Source organism: Channa argus, chromosome 8 (assembly GCF_033026475.1).
Source record: "Channa argus isolate prfri chromosome 8, Channa argus male v1.0, whole genome shotgun sequence".
Classification (NCBI taxonomy): Eukaryota; Metazoa; Chordata; class Actinopteri; order Anabantiformes; family Channidae; genus Channa; species Channa argus.
In genome coordinates, this window is record NC_090204.1 from 27,033,472 (window position 1) to 27,053,392 (window position 19,921).

The 19,921-nt window shown below is 41.2% G+C and overlaps 1 protein-coding gene across 5 annotated transcripts; it reads left to right on the forward strand.

Moving 5' to 3' along the window:
* Positions 1-466: 466 nt before the first annotated feature.
* LOC137131509 (leucine-rich repeat-containing protein 24-like) lies at positions 467-11,988 on the forward strand. 5 transcript variants are annotated; one of them, XM_067512879.1, is made up of 8 exons: positions 467-1,107; positions 3,444-3,625; positions 3,802-3,888; positions 4,473-4,664; positions 4,791-4,959; positions 6,294-6,556; positions 6,982-7,554; positions 10,863-11,988. In XM_067512879.1, exons 2-8 carry the CDS (start codon positions 3,461-3,463, stop codon positions 11,268-11,270), a joined length of 1,857 nt encoding a protein of 618 aa, XP_067368980.1. In that variant the 5' UTR covers positions 467-1,107; positions 3,444-3,460; the 3' UTR covers positions 11,271-11,988. The 5 variants fall into 5 exon arrangements, with proteins under 5 accessions (XP_067368980.1, XP_067368979.1, XP_067368978.1 ...); XM_067512878.1 differs by having other exon boundaries at positions 467-1,019; XM_067512877.1 differs by having other exon boundaries at positions 468-914.
* Positions 11,989-19,921: the final 7,933 nt, after the last annotated feature.

Sequence of the window (19,921 nt, forward strand, 5' to 3'; positions counted from 1 at the left end):
AGTTTAAGTGGTGGTCAAATTCGAGATATCTTACAGGGGGAGATTTGGACGTTTTAGGATTTTAGGAATGGGTTTGAACATTCTATGATGATATTGCCTGTTTTGTTTGAAATTCTCTACAGGTTGCCAGTTAATTTAATGTGGGATCTTTGGATCACCATACAACTCAAGGTAACTGGGAATTTCAGTTGCGTGAAATTGACATATTTTATCATATTATATCAGGCTATGGTCACACATGAAAGGTCTTTAAAACTATGTGTTAGGAGACGCTGAGAAAATGATGTTCAGGAAGGAGACAGTTTCCCTTTTCTAAACAGTACAGTAAGACATTTCTGATTGTGTTTGTTGTAGGATGTTGCCTCGTAAATGAAGCGGATTATATCGCTTCCCTACGTCAGCGCGGAGGGTTGGATGCGGTGTGGATATGATGTAGGTTGCAGGTTACATGTTCGTGTTAGCACTTTATTTTGAAGGATCCAGGGCGGAAGTGTTGTTTTTGTGCAGCCTTGCAACTGCGGTCTTAACTGTGGTCCTGAGCGGCGTCTCACACCAAAAGGAGAAGAGGGTTCGCTAGTGGAGAGGAGGGAGTCAGCATCCGCGGGTCAGGCTTTAACAAAGACTCCTGAGCTGTTTCGCAGCACTTCCCAATTGGTGCCGACATTTACGGCTTCTCCTGACACCGTCCCGCTGCACTCATCATCGCGCTTTGTGTTCGGAGGATGCGACGGGCCCTCTGCGCTCTGCGCACCTTGGAAACAAGCATCAACTGCTGCTCTGCGTACATCTCCAACGCCGACAATACATCTATAAAATATTTCGGACTGGACAAGTAAGAGGGAACAAGGAGTAGGACAGACAGCACCGTCGGGGCCCCCTCCGTACCTCGTCCGTCTCCATCCGTCCTCGGCCAGGTAGGAAACAACAATAAAACGTCAGTGGGAGGATCGCTCCTGCTCGGTCACCTCGGATACGTCTGAATGCTGCTGCTCTGCTGCACGTCCTGACACTAAGCCCGGGTTAGTACCGGTGCGCAGACACGGGTCTGGATCAGGTGGGCGCAGTTTGTAGATGCGCTTTGCCGCCGAGATACCTGGGTTTGATTCAGTAAGTCGATCAGAAGACACATGGCCTCCATCCGTCAGCAGGGAGGCTTTGCTAGGTTGAACATACTGTACCTGCAGAGCTGCACCTAAACTTTTAAGACTTTAAAAATTATGATATGTAATACATCTAACGGTTATACTTTAGGAGAAACCTGTCTATTAAAATGGGACCTGACGGTAGTGGTTATTTTTAATTTCAATCTGACAAAAGTTTGTTATTCACGATTTTCTACTGTCACATTATCTTCAGTTTTGGTTTCTTAACCCCACCCTGAAAGTCTTTTAGCATGCTAGTACTACTACTATTATTGTAAAAATACTAGACTATAACACAATACTACATTATTGTATACTGCACTAACCCTTGCAGTTTCCCCATCTCTCTCTTTTTCTCTGCTGTGCACAAGTATCTTTTGTCCATGAACTGTAATTATGTAGTTCTCATATCAATCCCACCATATTGTAAAATGTTCTCAACACTACTGCATTAACGTGAACTATCATTTTCTCGCAACAGTGCACTTTCAAAGAATGTATTTTCTCTTTCCGTCCTTATCAAATGGAAGCAGATGATGTTTCAAGGGCAGAAAAAGGTCAATGGTCAAATTACACAGGATTTAGGAATCACCCCAACCCATTAATACTCACCTTCCTCACCGTGGTAATACTTGCCTAAGTTTTCCTAGCAGACTAAGCACCATTTGCAAATCACCCTGCAATTACCTCTAACCTGATGAAAACCACTAAGAAATGTATATTCTTGACAACTGAGTAAAGTTAACTATAAAATATAAGTTAAGACAGTTGTGGATTTTACAGTGTAACATTAACCTTTTGTGGGTTTTGTGTGGGGTCAAAGCTAATGTGGTGTTGTTCTGCAGAGATGTGAGAAGTATTAAAAACAACAAATACTGTAATACAGTCCAGTACAAAACCTTATCCTTCACTTACAAAGTGTATAGGCCACTTAAATGAATGTATGGTGGATCTCTTGGATTGATCAGACAGACCGAGAGTTAATTCAGCCTTTTCCTTTTTATGTTGCCTGTTTATCATAATTCAAGCTTTGTGTTTTTCTGTGCATCACAGACACCAATCTTACACTGAATCTTAATATTCTCATGTAGTACATTATTTATTTTGGACTTTTTCTATACTGTTGTTGGGATGTTTTATTGCTGACAACTGTAAGCGCTCTGCATATCATGTCCCATTTACTCAAGCACTGTAGCCGATTTACTGCTGCACTTTCATTAACCTCTGTATGTCAGATGATACAAATGTCATCTATTTGTTGGAACGAGGCTGTTGGTTGAAGTGCTCCCTTTAATCAAGCACCAGTCAAATTCATTGCATCCGTCCCTATAGACAGAGAAAAAGCAGCAGTTCCCATCGGTTCCTAGGATGAGATGAGACTGAGATGAATGCCTTTCATTTGTCCTGGTGTTATCAGAGCCCAGATTATTTCAGTGAACGAATTCACTTCGTCTCCACCACCAGTTTGTTACAGTTCCTTCTTTCACAGAGGTATTTTCTGCACTTTCATACTAAAACCAAATGACTCAACGATGTCCTAAACACTCTGTGAGGCCTGGGAATTTATTCTACAAGGTTTCCAGAGCCATTTTATTATTCAATACCACCATTTGTTCACATGAATGTGGCCAAGGTACTGAGAGTTCTCAAGTTATAGGTAGTATTATCATTTATAATAATTTAATTCTTCAGTTTAGTTCAACTCTTTAGAAGTAAGATATAAGATGCACGTTTCATAAATTACTTTTACTGAGTCTGAGTTGGGCTCTGTTTCACTCTTGTTTCCCACAGCAGTAATAGAGGATTTCTACTGGAAACACATTCATTATTATCAATAATTAATATCCTGACATAAGTATTCCCTGTAAAGAAGAATGATCTGAAGTTATTTTGCTTCTGAACAGAGACTGAGCAGTTAGTCAGTGCAAGAAGAAGCTTATTTCCATTCATTCAGAAAACATTTCATGACACTAACTAATCGGTATTATGATGGTGCCTGCGATTTCCAGTTAAGACCAGCTGCATGAACAATGTTATAGACTTCACAGAACCATTTTACACGTATTTAGAGATGAAGCTGAAGGGACAGCACCTAAACCCCTACACCAAAGTGCAGCTGGAAAGAATCACAAAGAGAACATCTGTGCACTGGCAAATCCATCCCCAGGAGGGACCATTCTGTCCTAGTGGTTACAGGCACTATGTCTATTTTTCACCTCTCTGCGTGGTGCTGGTGATTTGTCGTAAAATACCAAACACGTTGAGCTCAGTTGTTAATGCGCTGTTGTGATCTCCCCTCAGTCCTCTCTGCTGGTGTGATGGCTGTGTTGTTGGTGCTTCTCTCCGTGATGCTCCTGTCCGTCCACACTCCTAGCCGAGCGTCTCCCTCGTGCCCCGTGAGTTGTCGCTGCTATAGCCTCACCGTGGAGTGTGGCTCCACCGGCCTGAGGGACATCCCCAAACACGTCCCCCACTCCACACAGGTGGGTTGGTGTGGCTAATCTCAACTGATACTTCCAAAGAAATAAACACCCAAACAAAAGTCATACATAAAGTAAGATGCAATAGACAGACATACATTTAGCAGTACACAGTCACCAGTACTGAGCCGTCCTTTGGTTTGACCACCCTCTATCTTTCTGGCCTTCTCTTCATTCAGACCATCTTCCTTCAGGACAATGTGATTGGTCAGATCCGTCAACAGGACCTGTCTCTGCTGAGGCACCTGCACTACCTGTACCTCCAGGTAACAAGCAGCACTGACAGGGCTGAGGAACTAGGCTTTTGTTAACCTCAGTGCAACCTCCTGTCCTCTCATCCACATCACCAGTTATACTTTGTTTAGTGTATTTATGATCCATCCATCCATCTCTTTTCTGAACCTTTTATTCTATTTGGTTGCTAAAGCTGATCCCAGCTGTTAGTGGATGAACAGGAAGGTGCAACATGGACAGATCACATCCTATGGATAATACTCAGAATGTTTATGTTATTAATGTCACAAATTTGTAATGCCAAGTATATCTTTTCAAAGAAATCTAAATCTGCAGCATAAAAGCTGAATTATAATTAACTTTTTTCATTTCTTATCCTTCTTTACCTTTTTATATGCAAAAATTGTCTCTTAATATAAAGACAAACATACATAGAAATCTAGAAAAAAGCACTAAAAGAAATACATTTTGTCCTAAATTTTGTTGCCACGAAGGAATTTTCACCTGTCCAGTATGTTTCTGTTTTAGTGTTTGTCTGCGGTGCTTTTACTCTATTTACCATCGTCAGTAACATTAAGGCTTTTTGTTTGGTCACCTTTTACTCATCCTTCTCTAGAACAACACCATCTCAGCAGTGGAGCCTGGCTCTTTCCAGAACCAGGGTCAGTTGTTGGAGTTGGCTATGAATGGGAACCGGATTCACCTGGTGACAGCTGATATGTTTCAGGGACTTGAACACCTTCGCATTCTTTACCTGGCTGGAAATGACATCACGCGTCTGCTGGACTACACCTTCCGTGGCTTACAGGTAGAGCACATGTATCAAGACTGTTGCATCTTTACTAATTTAAACAATAAACTCAATACAAATTCAGTTTCATGCTGAGCCCTGCTGTTTTCTTCAGTCTTACTTAATATAAAGCACTGCTTGCAGCGTCTGCAGGAGCTCCATTTGCAGCACAACAGTATAGAGATGTTGGCTGACCAGGCTCTAGCAGGCTTATCTTCTCTGGCTCTGCTGGACCTAAGCAGGAATAATCTTCACACTATTGGCCCAGCATCCCTGCGACCTCTGGTGAGCCTGCAGGTGCTGCGTATCACAGGTGAGACTGGTTTACATGTAATTATACACACCTCTGGCCTGAGACACATTGATATGATTACTTTTCCTAAAGCTATAAGTGCTTTGAGCTCATAAATTTAGTCATAAAATATTTACTAGTAAAAGAACTAGTTACCATGTTCTACTACCATCATTAGTCTAAAAGGTGGATTTTGTTGTTTGGAGCCATTTTTTAATCGATACATTTTGATTCAATTCATTTTTAATTCCATTCAATTCAGTTTAACTTTATTTATATAGCACAAATTCCCAACAAAGTCATCTCAAAGCACTTTACAGACAAAAGTCAAGACTATAAAGATGTATAGAGAGAACCCAACAATTCCCCCTTGAGCAAGCCATAGGTAACAGTGGAGAGGAAAAACTCCCTTTAACTGAAGAAACCTCCAGCTGAATCACACTCAGGGTGGGCGACCATTTGCCTTGATTGGGTGGGCTGAGTGAAAAGTGTAGAGAGGGGAAAAAAAGAGCTATAAAAAGCAACAAAAAAACATTAGGTTGGTAGGACCAGTAGCTGCACACTGGAAAATTTACACAGTTTCAAAATCAGGGACACCTGCAGAGAGGGACAGAGAGGAGACAGAGAAGGACAAAGACAACTACGGGAGAAAACACACAGAGTTAATGTCATACAGTGGTGACAATTGTGGGGTGAGAGGAGAAGAGAGAGGGAAGAGAGGAGGAAAGGGACTAACTAACTATATGCTTTATTAAAGAGGAAGGTTTTAAGCCTAGACTTAAAAGTAGAGAGGGTGTCTGCTTCCTGAATCTGAACTGGGAGCTGGTTCCACAGGAGAGGAGCTTGATAGCTAAAGGCTCTATCTCCCATTTTACTGTTCGAAATTCTGGGAACCACAAGTAGGCCTGCATTCTGAGAGCGAAGTGGTCTACTGGGATGATATGGTGCTATGAGGTCTTCTATATATGATGGAGCCTGAGCATTCAGAGCTTTATATGTAAGAAGCAGGGTTTTAAATTCTATTCTAGGTTTTATGGGAAGTCAGTGTTTATGGTCATTATCTACATTATTCTGTAGGAGATTTTCATAAACTTTCATTTCATTTTCATTTCATTTTCAATCTGGGTCTCCAGATTGATCCAATAATTCATTAGAAGCTAGTTAAGATTAAAATATCTCCCCAATCATTGCAGCGCTTGTTTTTTAAAGATCAGCCCAATTCAGTTCATAATACTGTCAAATACATATAATCCTTCCATAATCTTCATCTTGTGGCCAAAGTTACCAACTAGGACCTTCACTGTTTAACCATTATTATGTTCCAGCCTAAGCTGCTGTCCTCTGCTCTGCTGTAGACAATCCATGGCGCTGTGACTGTGCTCTCCACTGGTTGAGGAGCTGGATCGATGAAGCGGGCCAGCGGCTGCTCAGTTCTGCAGAGCGTCGACTGGTCTGCACTGAGCCACCTCGTCTCTCGCACCTCAGCCTGGTGGAAGTCCCCCTCAACAGCCTGGTGTGCATTCCTCCACTGGTGCAACTGGAGCCCAGGAGGCTAGCTGTGCGCCTGGGAGAAAGCCTCCGGGTGTCCTGCCATGCCTCTGGTTACCCTCGGCCACAGGTGGCTGCAAGCAGTTTCCATGACACTGATTTGCTTCAGCTTTTAAACTTGTCTCTCATCAGCTGAAGATTATACATAACCAATGATTTATCAGATGATAAGGAGATTTACAGATAAATGGTCTGCACTTATATAGCGCTTACTGCTTCTTATTCACCCATTCACAGTCACAATAACACACACACTCACAGAGCTGCTATGCAGCTGGCCAACGCTCACTGGGAGGAACTAAGTTGGAGGCTTTTGTGCCCCCTCACTGTCCAGAATGAACAGGAGAATTATTTTCATGCTCATGATGATTGTTATAAGACGGAAAAATTCCAAACTGTTATTGTTATTTAAGAGTGTAGTTTGTCTGACAGTAAAACAGTGGATGAATCTGATTCATGGGTTGATAAACCTTTTTTACTTGAACATCTTTGCAGGTGACCTGGAGGAAGGCATCCCAGGGTAAAGTGGTGCTTTCTCCCAGAGGCCTGGTTCAGGAGGTGGGTGTGGGGGGAGGTGGAGCAAGTGGAGCAGAGGAGACATCAGGTGAAAGCAGAGTCAGTCTGCAGAAGATTGATGGCGAGCGCTTTGACCCCGACACTGGCAGCGGTATGCTGTTTCTCAGTAATGTGACAGTGGCTCACGCTGGTTTCTATGAATGTGAAGCCTGGAATGCAGGAGGCGTTGCCAGGGTGACCTTCCAACTCGCCATTAACTCATCCACTTCCTCCTCCTCTTCCTCCTCCATCTGGGCGTCATGGTCCCAGGTGTCCTCTCCATACTCCCCTGCCTGGCCCCGGCTGAAGAACCACGGTACTGCTCTGGGCTCCGATGTGAGCCGGGAACCCTTGTACGCTCTGGGTAGCATGGCCTTCAGCGCTCTGGGAGCTGCCACTCAGACCGCCATTGCTATAGGCATCTCCCTGCTGGCTCTAACTGCTCTGCTACTGGTGGCCATGATCTACAGTCGACATCACCAGCGCGAGAAGGAGGCTGATGGAGCTGAGAAGGTGTGTGTCCGTTTACCGCAACAAGTGTAAAATAACCAAGAAAGTCATGTCATATTTTCATGTCGAGCCTGATAAAGTGAGAGGAGCTGCAGTATTCTAGATTTTAGACATTCTAAGAACAACTGACATACAGTACATACTAAAAAATAGTTTTCTGACACATTACATAGACTGTACGAAAGCACTTTTGTCCCTGATTGCAAACCACCTGAGCATGTCATTATAAACCTTTCTTCTGGAACTGATGTAAGGGTCATAAGGTGACACTAAACTGCTGTTAATAGGAAAGACAATTAAAGGTCTTTAGTAACATACAATATAAAAGCAGCTAGTGCAAATTACAAACCCCATTTCCAAAAGAGGTTGGAATTTATCTAAAATGCAGTAATTTTTTAAGTCCTTTCACTGATACACTTCATTGTGTTACGGAAATACAAGCAAAGGTAGATCTGTGGCAACACACTAAAAAAAAATTGGGACAAAGGCAGAATAAGACTGAAAAGTCTATAAAATATCCCAATACCACTGTTCTAGGTGATTCCAAAATTCGAAAGGTAAATAGCAACAGGTGAGGGGAAGTAGCAACTACCAAAGGAGAATTTTCAGTCAGATCAAAATGATATTTCTCAACACAAGAAAACGTGGAGTCCTGAGGCAGTGTTATATGAGGAACCATCATGCTACCATGATGAATATAGCCACATGGATTACTTTGGAAAACCTGTCCACCACGGCATCGATTAATGCAAACTGATACTCTCCTCCCCAAGAGGAAGCCCAACATCAGCTCTCTGCAATAAGAGTCCACATTTCATCTTGTTTTAGGGAACAATGAATGTTCTCAGAGCCAAAGACGAAAAATACATTTCAGACTGTTATTGGTGAAAGGTGCAAAATCCAGCATCTGTCACGGTATGTGGGTCCACCAGAGCCCATGACATAGGTGACTTACATAATCTTGATGGAACCATTGATTTATAGATGAATATTGGGATTTTAGGAGAAATACGCTGCCATCCAGGTCCTTTCTCAGGCCCTCTGGCACAAACCTTTAAGTTATTCCGAAGTGCAGGACAGAAGCATTTGCTGAGGCAGCTTTTAGAGTCTGGATGTTTTTAAAAGCAAAGTCAAACCCTCCTCTATAGCCGGGTTTTTAATTGAAATATTTTATTTGTACTATTCATTTATTGCATTTATTTACTTTTATATATCCATATTTATTATCATGTTTTATGCTCATTATTGTGTTTCCTTTTTTCCTTCATGTTTTTATATCAGTCCTCGTTTCTGTTTTACCCGTATTTTAATCTAAACTAAGTTTATTTTTAGTTCAGTCTTTTATCTTCTATTTATTTGTGTATTTATTGGTCTCCTTGTCTCGTAGTATAATAATAATATAATATACCACATTATCTGTTTTAAAAACCAATAACTAGCCAGACAAGAATCTCTTCACTAAACCAAGTGCAGGACGGCATAGTGTCAGTTCCTACTTCCATGGTCTTATTTAAACGACCTATTGACATAGTAGCAGTACTCAAAGTGAGCCGGTCCGTGCTGTGCTTAGCCTGTTTACCGAAACAAAAACCTCTTGAACCTTCTATCTGTTCCGTGCCCTCAGAAAGGGGGAGCTATGGAGCAGAACAAAGCGAGTTCTGGATGCACTAAGAACTGGGACAGAGAGGTCCCTGCTGATCACACATTGATATAATTAATGGAATGACATGATTTTTGTTCTCCTCTCCTGAAGGAAGGCAGCCTAGTGTACTAGTGCACAGTGGGATCACACACAAAGATCCACTGTTTACTGGTATTAAATCAGGTAGAAATAGCAAATAATGCTCCAAGAGAACCACAGCCATGTTTTGTTCTCGTTAAGGGATTTATTTCTGTGGCTCTTTAATTCTGTGCGTCCTCACCTTATTTCCAGCTCTCTGGACATTTTCTCAGTGGTTGTATAATTACAACTTAAAGTCTCTTACCATGACTTAGTCAAAGACTCATTTTCGTAGGTTAGCCCACAATTAGACACGAAAACCAGACATATAACAGCACTAGTACACTGAAACAAAGTACTTTTACTTTTAATACTTTAAGTAAAATATAAATCATGTACTTACTTACTTTTATGTAAGTAGAAATGTCAGTGGGTACGTTTACTAGAATACATTTTTTGTATGTGTATTTATACTTTTACTGAAATACTTACTTAAGTTTTGAATATTGCATCCACCCTTGTCTCCTTTGATATGTCTTATCAACTTTCTCATGTTTTATTATTCATTGTCCTTTGTTTGTTTTATCTATATTTTTTTACACTAAATGAATTTGTTTTTATGTTTTTGTTTTATGATGAGCCATTGATGATATTTTTTTCCTTTTGTTTCTTGTTCTGTAGTTTTTTTTTCTTATTGCTCTAAAATGGTTTGCCTTCATGTCAACTTTTCAATCATCTATAAAGTCGCTTGCATTGCATTAGTCTGTATGAAAGGTGCAATAAACTTTGATTGAAGTTTCAGTAATTGATCAAGACAACATCTTTTCCCGGGAAGTCAATGGAGCAGGAGAATTCAAAGAGAGTCCTTTGTCCATCTTCTCACTGCTCAGTGTCTGTCAGGCCATTACTCCACTACATCCAACATGATGACATTTCTAACATTGTCTCAAGCTGATGTCTCAGCTCATGCACACTTTGGAATATGTCACCTGATAATATTTGAAATATTAAGTCCTAGAGGAACCTGTGGCAGTGATGAGAGGGTTCTCATGGCGATTCAAAAGTGTCATTAAAAGAAAAGGTGGTAAACATGGATATGCAAACTTATTTTGAGTGTATTGCAGGCATCAAACTCTAAATTTGATTCTATTTAACATACGTTTCAGTTTATACACTGACAAATCTTATCTTTGTACTTTTGTCGGATACAGGTTAAAATTGCCAAATCCCAGATTTTAGTTTGAATTTGAAAGTGGAGTTTGTACATCTCCCCGTTTATGCCTGAAATTATAGACTAAAATTACATGCTCCTTGTTCCACATCTTTCACAATTTGATGCTAGATGAATTCTGACTTTGTCATCTTGAAAAAAAACATCAGGAAAAAAACTTGGTCATTCAGTACATTCAGGTTAGGTTTGAAGAAATTGTTGGCAGCTAAGGCTCTTAGCTATTTTAGTTAAATTCAGGTGGTGACTTTTATGTCTAGGCTGTGTGTGTGTTGACATGTCTAGGTAAGTAGAATTGTGTGTAACTTTTCATTTGATCAGAAATTGCTGTGTAAAATGATAATGGTAAATCTTACCCTGCAGGAGGAGAGCATCCTGTACGTGAACGACTACTCTGATGGCCCCACCACCTTTGCCCAGCTGGAGGAGTACCGTGATGAGCGCGGCCATGAGATGTACGTTCTCAACAGGGCCAAGCCTGTGTTGCCTCCTGCTCCACCCACGGCTGTCTCCATTACTAACTTGGGCTGCCCTGCTCCGTCTGACACCTCCAGCCACACTCTCTCCTCTGGGCCCGGCCAGACCATGAGTCCCACTCTGGCTCCGAACAAACAGCAGCAACAGCAGCCAGAGGACATACGGACCATGAGGAGAATGGCGGGGGAGGGAGGAGAGGCTGAGCCTGTGATCACATCAGAGGCTGAAGGGATGTTTCTCAACCACACAGGCCTGTTCATGGACTCTCAGATTGCCTATGAAATCCACTGCTGAAGGGTGGAGAGAATCCACTGGGACACAGACAAGGTTGTATGTGGGAGACAATAGTTTACAATAAAGCCTGTCACAGGAGCATCATGTAGAAAGTCAGGGCACCAAAGCTAAAATCTGAAATCTGAAAGAGGGACTCATCCGTGTGAAAGGGTGTCCTTTCTACAAGACTCATCCACAGTTAATACACTCTTGTTGGAGAAGGTTTACATACATGGCAAAGTTTACAAGCTGGTTTAAATCATAGCACTGGTGCTTGTCGATGGACATACTGTGATCTTGCATGTCAAAACAACAGTGATTGTGGTCAACTAAATGACCTAATCTCCAAGACAGGTTCCAGGTAAAGTTAGATATAGACTGCGCTGCACATTCTGTAACTTAACTGCCCTGTACGTGAATCTGGGTCAGTGTTTCATACTAATCATTCCTCATCATTGCTGTAATAGAGTTAACATCTGTCCTCTCAAGAACACAGACAAACTCGTTCGTTATTTGCAGGGTGAACTCATGGAAACCCCCCCCCCCAGTTCACAAGCATGTGGAAACCTGTGTTTTAGAGAACGTTTGTTTATATCTGGTTTACATGGACATGGTTTAAGAAGCTCCGACCGTGCAAGCTCTTGAAGGACAGAAACCGGTGAATTTTGTAATTGTGTGTGTGGGAACATGCTAAACATAACAGTGAAATTATCATAAAGACGAATTCTGGTTATTTTCATTCTGAGTTAAACTCCCATTATTTGTCATACTTCCAGGCAGAAGTAGTGAAACCCTGGGGTCTGGATTACAACGTAGCTTTCGTGTATTTTGATTGTTTATGCACTGAGCTTAACGCTGGTGATTCTGCATATTTGAGAAGAATAAAATAGAATCAGCTTTTTTGACAAAGTATGCTGACACTTGAACTTGCTTAATAGGGTCAACAATTTATCCTTGTTGTAGGGTTACAAATTAGGCATAGATATTAATACTATTTATTAATTAACAAGAGCAACTTAAATAATCAGTCACATATTAAAGGTAGTGAATCCTGAGATGATTTATCTCTGTCATCTATCGTCACTGGATGTATTATAAATGAATATTTATTGTTCTAGGGCAGAACAGTGGTGGAGAGGTTAGCGCTGCCACCTAACAGCTAGAAGGTCTGTGGTTTGAATCAAACTGCTAGCTGTGTCCTTTCTGTGTGGAGTTTGCATGTGGGCTCCCTCCAGGTTCTCCAGTTTCATCCCACACTCCAAAGACATGCATGTTAGCTTAACTGGTGACTCTACATTGTCTGTAGGTATGAATGTGAGTGGTTCTTGGGGTTACTGTGGTGCAGGAGGTAGCGGGGTCATCCATCAATCCCACAGTTGTTGGTTCGATCCCCGTCGATCACATGTTGTCCTTGAGCAAGACCCTAAACCTGCATCGCAGCACCACCGTAAGGTGTGTGAGCGTGTGTGTGATTGTGAGTGTGAATGAAACACTTTGAGTACCAATAGGGAGAAAGCACAGTCCATTTACCACTTACCATGTGTATGTATCTGTGTTGGCCCTGAGATAGACTGGAAACCTGTCCAAGATGGACCCCACCACTCACCCAGTGACAGCTGGGATACACTGTCATCACCACAACCCAGGACGTAATAAGTGGTTACAGATAATGGATGTGTTTTAAATGTCATGAATACAGGTGCATAGTGAATGGTTCAAATAATAATAATATAAAAAAGTGAACAGTAATGATTCATAATGTTCAACAAAACAAATTTACCAGAGAGGTGATAAAATTAACCTTAGTACTCACTCAGGGATTGAATGTAGGTTCTTTAATTGAAATTTCTAAATTAAGGTTCATTTTAGGAAATGAAATTGTGGTATATCTTAGGAGGGTAGTTCTAAATCCTGGTCTTCAAGGATCCCTGCTCTGCTTGTTTTCCATCCACCAACGGCTGATCACCAGTATCAGGTGTTTTTGGTCAATGAGAACCACTGTCTTAGGACATTAGCCTTTCATACAGCTTAAGCATGGAGTTTAGTGTTCCTACTTGAAAGTCCCCGGGGTCTCTGAAGCTCAGGATCAGAGGAGGAGGCAGTTCTCCCAGATGCCATCAGGATCTTCACACGAAAAGCGTCTATGTCACCTGTGGTAACCAAAGCCTGCAGCGGTTGCACAGTGATATGATCTTACAAAAAATGCAAAGATCAGTGATTTAATCTCGAACAGGCACTTTTGTGTGTTACTTAAAGAAAAAGGTTAAGTTTGGCATTTAATAAAATTATATAAAATTTAAGAAATAATCAGAATAGAAAAATGTAATATACTACACTGAAAGATTCTGAGATTACAAAGTTACAAAAATAAAGTGAGTTATAAGATATGAAGAATACATTTGAAATATTACCACATTTAAACTAGTCAAAAACTGAAATAGTTAAAAACATAAGTTGCATAGTGATATGATGAGAGCTTTCTGTTCTCAACGTGGTAGGCGAAGTCCACCACAGAGGGCCCACCCGATATATGCAAGGAACCCTGGAGTTAATTTTGACAAGGATTTGTCCATATCTAAAAGACCTCATACCACCTGCTGGGGGACCCTCCCCCTAATGCAATGAGCTCCTTTCTCCTCTTGTCCCTCTCTACTCTTCTCTTACTCCACATTTTTTTGTCATCACTGCATGACATTAACCCTTTGTGTTCTTTGTCCCGTAGTTGTCTTTCTCCTTCAATGTCTCCCTCTCTCTGTCTCTTTCACAGGTGTCCCCGGCTTTGGAGCTGCGTGTTTTCCAGTGCACAGATACTTGTCCTACCAACCTGCCTGATGTTTATGTTGCTCTTTTCTTGTCTCTCTCCACTTTCCACTCAGCCTAACCGGTCCAACTTTACCTAGGGCTTGTTCAAGGGGGGAGTGTTGGGTTTTGGGTCTTAAGTGCCTTAAGATTACTTTGTTGTGAATTGTTGGTTAGGGTCAGTAATCTGATTAAATCCACAGCAGTCAATGCAGGGTCGGAGCCCCCCGTCCTTCTGTCCAATGAAAAAAAAAAAACGGCACTCTCTGGAGATTGTAAGAGGTGAATGACACTGGCCGCCAGTGACTCATGAGGTGGAAAGCCAGTGACGGTGGAAGGGAAGGGACCATGTCTTTGCTAAAGATTTGATTAAGGTCATTGTAAATCTCGGGTACATTAGTTAGAAGGGAGCTCCATAGATGGGGGAACTAGATGGAATCATCGCTTCTCTGAGAAACAGACTGGAATATTTTACCCTCAAGCCACTCAATGTGGCTTAATAGCGAAGTTGAGCCAAGAATGAGAAGCTGCTGAGGGGACCAAATGATCAGAAAGGATAATTTTTCTTTTTCTGATTCTCAATAATCATAGTGGTGAGATCCATCTGCAGGGAGCTCACATTAAGTAAAGGATTGTGCAGGGCTCAGATGAAAATGTGTACTAACTAAGGGAAAACCCAGCTTGCTAGCCAGGTCCTCGTCCATAAATTCCGCTTTTGCATCGGAGTCAATGAGGGGAATCGAGCAGTTAGAAAGCTGCAGCGTCACTTTCAAGTTAGGTCAGAGACAGAACCAGACAGAGTGCGGCACAGAGGCTTCCTCCCTGCTCCTACTGAGTTCCTCATTTTACAGGACAGGTCTGCACTTTATGTAGTCTATCCCATTCTTCAGGAGTGAGACGTGTTCTCCACAGTTGCATGGGTTTTGGCGTGCCAGGGGATGAGACAGACTTAGAAGTCGAGAGGGCTTCTCTCTCTGATTTAGTTGGACCAATCCCCCTGAGAAGTTCCTCGGAAAAGAGTTCAAAAGTGAAGGTAGATCTGGAATTCCTCTCCCACTCATCTGTTCCCCACATTCCCACTCAGCCCGAGAGCAACAACTCAGCGTAAGCAAACCTGGAATGTTTATTGGGGAAAGTCGGTGATGGTTGCATATGAGAGTATTAAAATTGTTTAGCTAATCAATAAAGATGCAATAGTTCACTTTATTGTGAATGGTTATTAGTGTTTGAACCAAGGCGCAGCAAAATCAAAACAACAAGCTGATTATACAACAAAGTCGAAAATATCATGTGTACAATTTTAATTTGAATTTCCAGTGGACTGCAAAACCTGCAGCTAAATCTTCTTTCTTAGTGCTAGTCGATCATTCTGAAGCTTTTCACACAAGGAACCAACAGATCCTCCTGTCTGTCAGGACAGTAACAGGAGGATCAGTACTGGTGTCGGCCCACTCGAAGACAGGGACAGGATCAGAAGCGGATGCGGCGTCGACCCGCTCAGAGACGGGAACAGGAACAGGATCATAACCTGGACAGGCAGCAGGAATCAAGAACAGAACAGGAGCAGGGACCAGAGCAGGGATTGGAACTGGAGAGGAGGCAGGTGCCCTAGGAACAGGTTCAGGCAGGGGCTCAGGAGCAGACTGAAGGAATCTGCAAATAGGTTGCGGTGGCTGGTGACTAATAGACCTATAGTTCGGTTCTGGAAGGGTGATAGGGCAACAGACTTCCACTTATAATAGGCCACCTCTCGGGCAAAGTCTGATCACCCTTCCAGAAGATGCCCAGCCTATCAAGGAACTAGGTCCGAAAAAAATGTCTCTTGGAGACATCAAAGCCCTTCCAGGAGAAGGGCAGAGATTTCTGAGCCTCCACCAGGCCAGGAAAAAAAACAGGCAGTCTCAAGGTGTGGTGGCGGTGGACGACAGGTAGCAAACATTGAACACTGAACCTCGTGTAACCATGAATGTAAGACACTCCTTCATGGTTACAGGAGGCGATTGATTTCACTTATTTTTTCCAAAGGGGGGGCTACATAATACTAAGTTAAGGGTTCCAATAATTTTGCCCAGTGCATTTTTTTGGGTTCTGTGTGAATTTTTATCAAGTTTGACTTTTTTTCTCAGTTTGTTGTATTGTTCCAGTGCAAACAAAAACAATAAGCATGTGAATATTAAAAAATTTGCAATTGGAACAATTTTCTGAGAGAATTACATACGTACATACATATACATATATACTTCAGCAATATCATTGGCAGTGACTGTTCACAGCGCCAATGCACAACAAAGTAATCTCAAGGCACTTTAAAGAATGAAGCCAATATTATAAAGATGTATAGAGAGAACCCAACAATTCCCCCTGGAGCAAACCATAGGCAACAGTGGAGAGGAAAAACTCAGGCTCAGGGTGGACGGTCATCTCCCTTGACCGGTTGGGCTGAGTGAAAAGTGAAGAGAGAAAAGAAAAAGAGCAACAAAAGTAACAACAAAACATCGGGCAGGTTGTTAGGACCAGTTGCTGCACACTGGAAAACACACATTTTCAAAGTCGGGGACACCTGCAGAAAGGGACAGAGAGGGAGACGGACAAAGAGAGGAGCTTGATAGCTAAAGGCTCTGCCTCCCATTGTACCTTTGGAAATTCTGGGAACCACAAGTAGGCCTGCATTCTGAGATCGAAGTGGTCTACTGGGATGATATGGTGCTATGAGCTCTTTTAGATATGGACAAATCCTGGTCAAAAATAACTCCAAGGTTCCTTGCAGTAGTACCGGAGGCCAGACTTATGCCATCTAGAGTAACGATATGGTTGGACATTATATTTCTGAGATTTTTGGACCCAAATAATATGACTTCAGTTTTTTCTGAGTTTATAGGTAAAAAAATTGTGGGACATCCAGGCCTTTATGTCTTGTTGGCTTGAAGCTTAATTAACTTATTATTTTCATCTAGTTCCATAGATAAATATAGTTGGGTATCATCAGCATCAGCTGACTCTCATATGTCCTTACACTTCCATCTCATTGATTTGACTTCTTATTTTGGTTAAAAGCGTGTGCATGACTTTTTTTTTTTTTTGTCCTTTTGGCTTATTAATTGAATTACATGAATCCAAGCAGTTGTTTAATACAAAATTATATAATTAATTAGTATAAACATCAATTGCAGCTCTAATTTAGTCAATTATTAATACAATAATTATAAAGCCATTAACACTTTAGCACCCAGCTCAGCTCAGTAGTTTGAAGCGTCAACATCTCAAAACCATCAATTAACCGAATCTGCCACTAGATGACAGCATATAGTTTTTGATGTTGTGATTCACTTTTTAAACACTAGGAGTCTTGTTTTTTAAATAAAATGTTCAATTTTAAGTTTAAGTAGAGCAAGACACTGAACCCCAACTTAGTTGCTCCTCGTGAGTGTTGGCCAGCTGCATAGCAGCTCCCCCATCGGTGTATGTGTGTGTGTGTGATTGTGAGTGTGAATAAGATGATGGGTGAATAAGAAGCAGTGTAAAGCACTTTGAGTGCCAACAGGTAGAAATGCGCTACATAAGTGCAGAACATTTACCATTTAAAAAGTAATTTGCTCCTGAGGCTATTTTTATAACCATATTTATTACCCAAAATAAAAATCTAACCCAATATCTCTAAATACTTTTAGCCATCTTCTATATACTTCAGCAATATTTATTTAAGTCCTAAATTCCACAGATAGCTACAGTAGCTGTAGAGTAGAGCATTTCCTTCAGTTGAGGAAGGTTAAATGTTGGGCTAAGTGTCCTTTTTCATCTTGCAGTGAGATTTGTACCGTATATAAGCAAATCTTATATTTAAGGTAAAAAATGAAAATGCTGTTTTAACCCAAATGTTTTTTTTAACACAGGTTAACTTTACAGCAACTCAATTGCACTAGCAGTTCTTTACTCTGAATTAGGATCACAGCAGCTTAAAACCATCAACAATATAAACATATTTATCTATATTAATTTAATGACATAAATACTGCTGATCTACTCCAAGGTATTGTAAATAAAGCCAGTGTTATATTCCTTAAGGATAATATTGTTGGCATTTTGTTGATCAGCCAGCATACGACCCAATAATTGAATTTTGTGTGGTCCACACTTGGTTAATAATTAAATCTGGTCCTATTTATCTTTCAGTCTCTTTGTACAACTTGTAACCTTGACATTATGTTGCATTTTGAAAGTGTGGTCACACATGTATGAGTGTAGTCTAACTCTGCAGAGGTGTGTTTCTGTCAGTCAACAAACGGTGCTGACAAAAGAACAGAATGACAAAATCCAGTGTGGTGAAATGCAATACCATTATAGTACATGAAGTTTTTTTACCGGATGATTTTATCCAAAGTAACTAACAAGCGAGAGACACACACACAGGAGCAACCTAGCAACCACAAACTATCATGGACAGTGTCTCTAGAAAGGTTGTGTATAAATACAATCTAAATGTGATCAGACCTGAAACTGGATAAAGGGAACCCAATTAAAGAAATTAGACAAAAATGATACTTGTTCTTTCAGGTAGTAAGGACAATTATCCAATCTTACCTATTTTTGTGTGTAATTAGTATGTGAACCTCTAACGATCAGTTAATGTGAAAGTTCACCAGAATGAACAGTGTTAGAAAAGAAAATCAATTTGGCAACCAGTCAAGTCAACCATCTTGCACAAATGAGGGTCTTCAACACCACTGTTAAATAGTAAATGGTCTGCAGTTACATAGCACTTTTCTACCTATTGTCAATCAAAGTGCTTTACTGCTTCTTATTCAGCCATTCACACTCACACACCAGTGGGGGAGCTGCTATGCACAACACTCACTGGGAGCAACTAAGTTGGGGTTTAGTGTCTTGCTCAAGCCAGGGATTGAACCAACAACTGCAAGAGTGGTGGACACCTGCTCTACCTTCCTGCGCCACAGTAGCCCCATACATGGTAGAGCTGCAAGAAGGAAACCACCCCTCTCCAAATGAGAACACTGCTTCTCATCTACAATAAGATGTGGATTTACCAGGAGACTTTTGGAGGAATGTTCTGTGGTCAGACGAGACCAAAGTAGAACTTTTTGACTTGAATTACATGTGGAGATAACCAACGTCTGTATTCCTGCATAAGAGCCTGTTCTTATCTGTGATAAATGGTGATGGCCGTATCAGGATCTGGACCTGCTCTTTTGCCTCTGAACCAGTATCACTAATGGGGGGTAAATGTAAAAGTGTCCATCTGTGAACTTAAGCTCAGCAGAAAGTGGGTTATACTGCAAGACTATAAACTCAATCAGACACAAAGGGTGACAGCATTAGAAATGTAATGTCTTAGAATGGTTTTGGTTACGTCAAGGTTCTGACCTTAATCCTGTAGGATTGTTATGAAAGGACCTGAAGCACGAAGGAAGTGCTAAGGAAGCTGACATCCCTGAGCTTGAGCTTTTCAGGAATGAACTAAAATCCCGCTATGCTGATATGCATAGTTATCGACAGGTTTTCCCGAGAGGCTTCACTACAAGATTCAAGAGCTTCTGAATCTAGAAAGAACCGAACCAACTGATGAATAAAACCGAGGTCTGGAGAGGATGCCATACACTGCTGCATCAAGAGCAGGCTTTATTTCAAGGTGATGTGTTAGTACTTCTTTATTTAGCATATAACGTCTGCTGGTAGTAACCAAATGAATTCTGAAGTGTACATAACAAGTGACACATACTGTCTGTTCAAAGTTCAGACAGTGATTCCAAACATACAGCAAGTGGTGTGTGAATCAGTCTTTAACCAGTCACTGCATGCATCAAAATACTAAACGTCACTACTTTTCATTTGATGGTTGTGTTGGTAAAAGAATACAG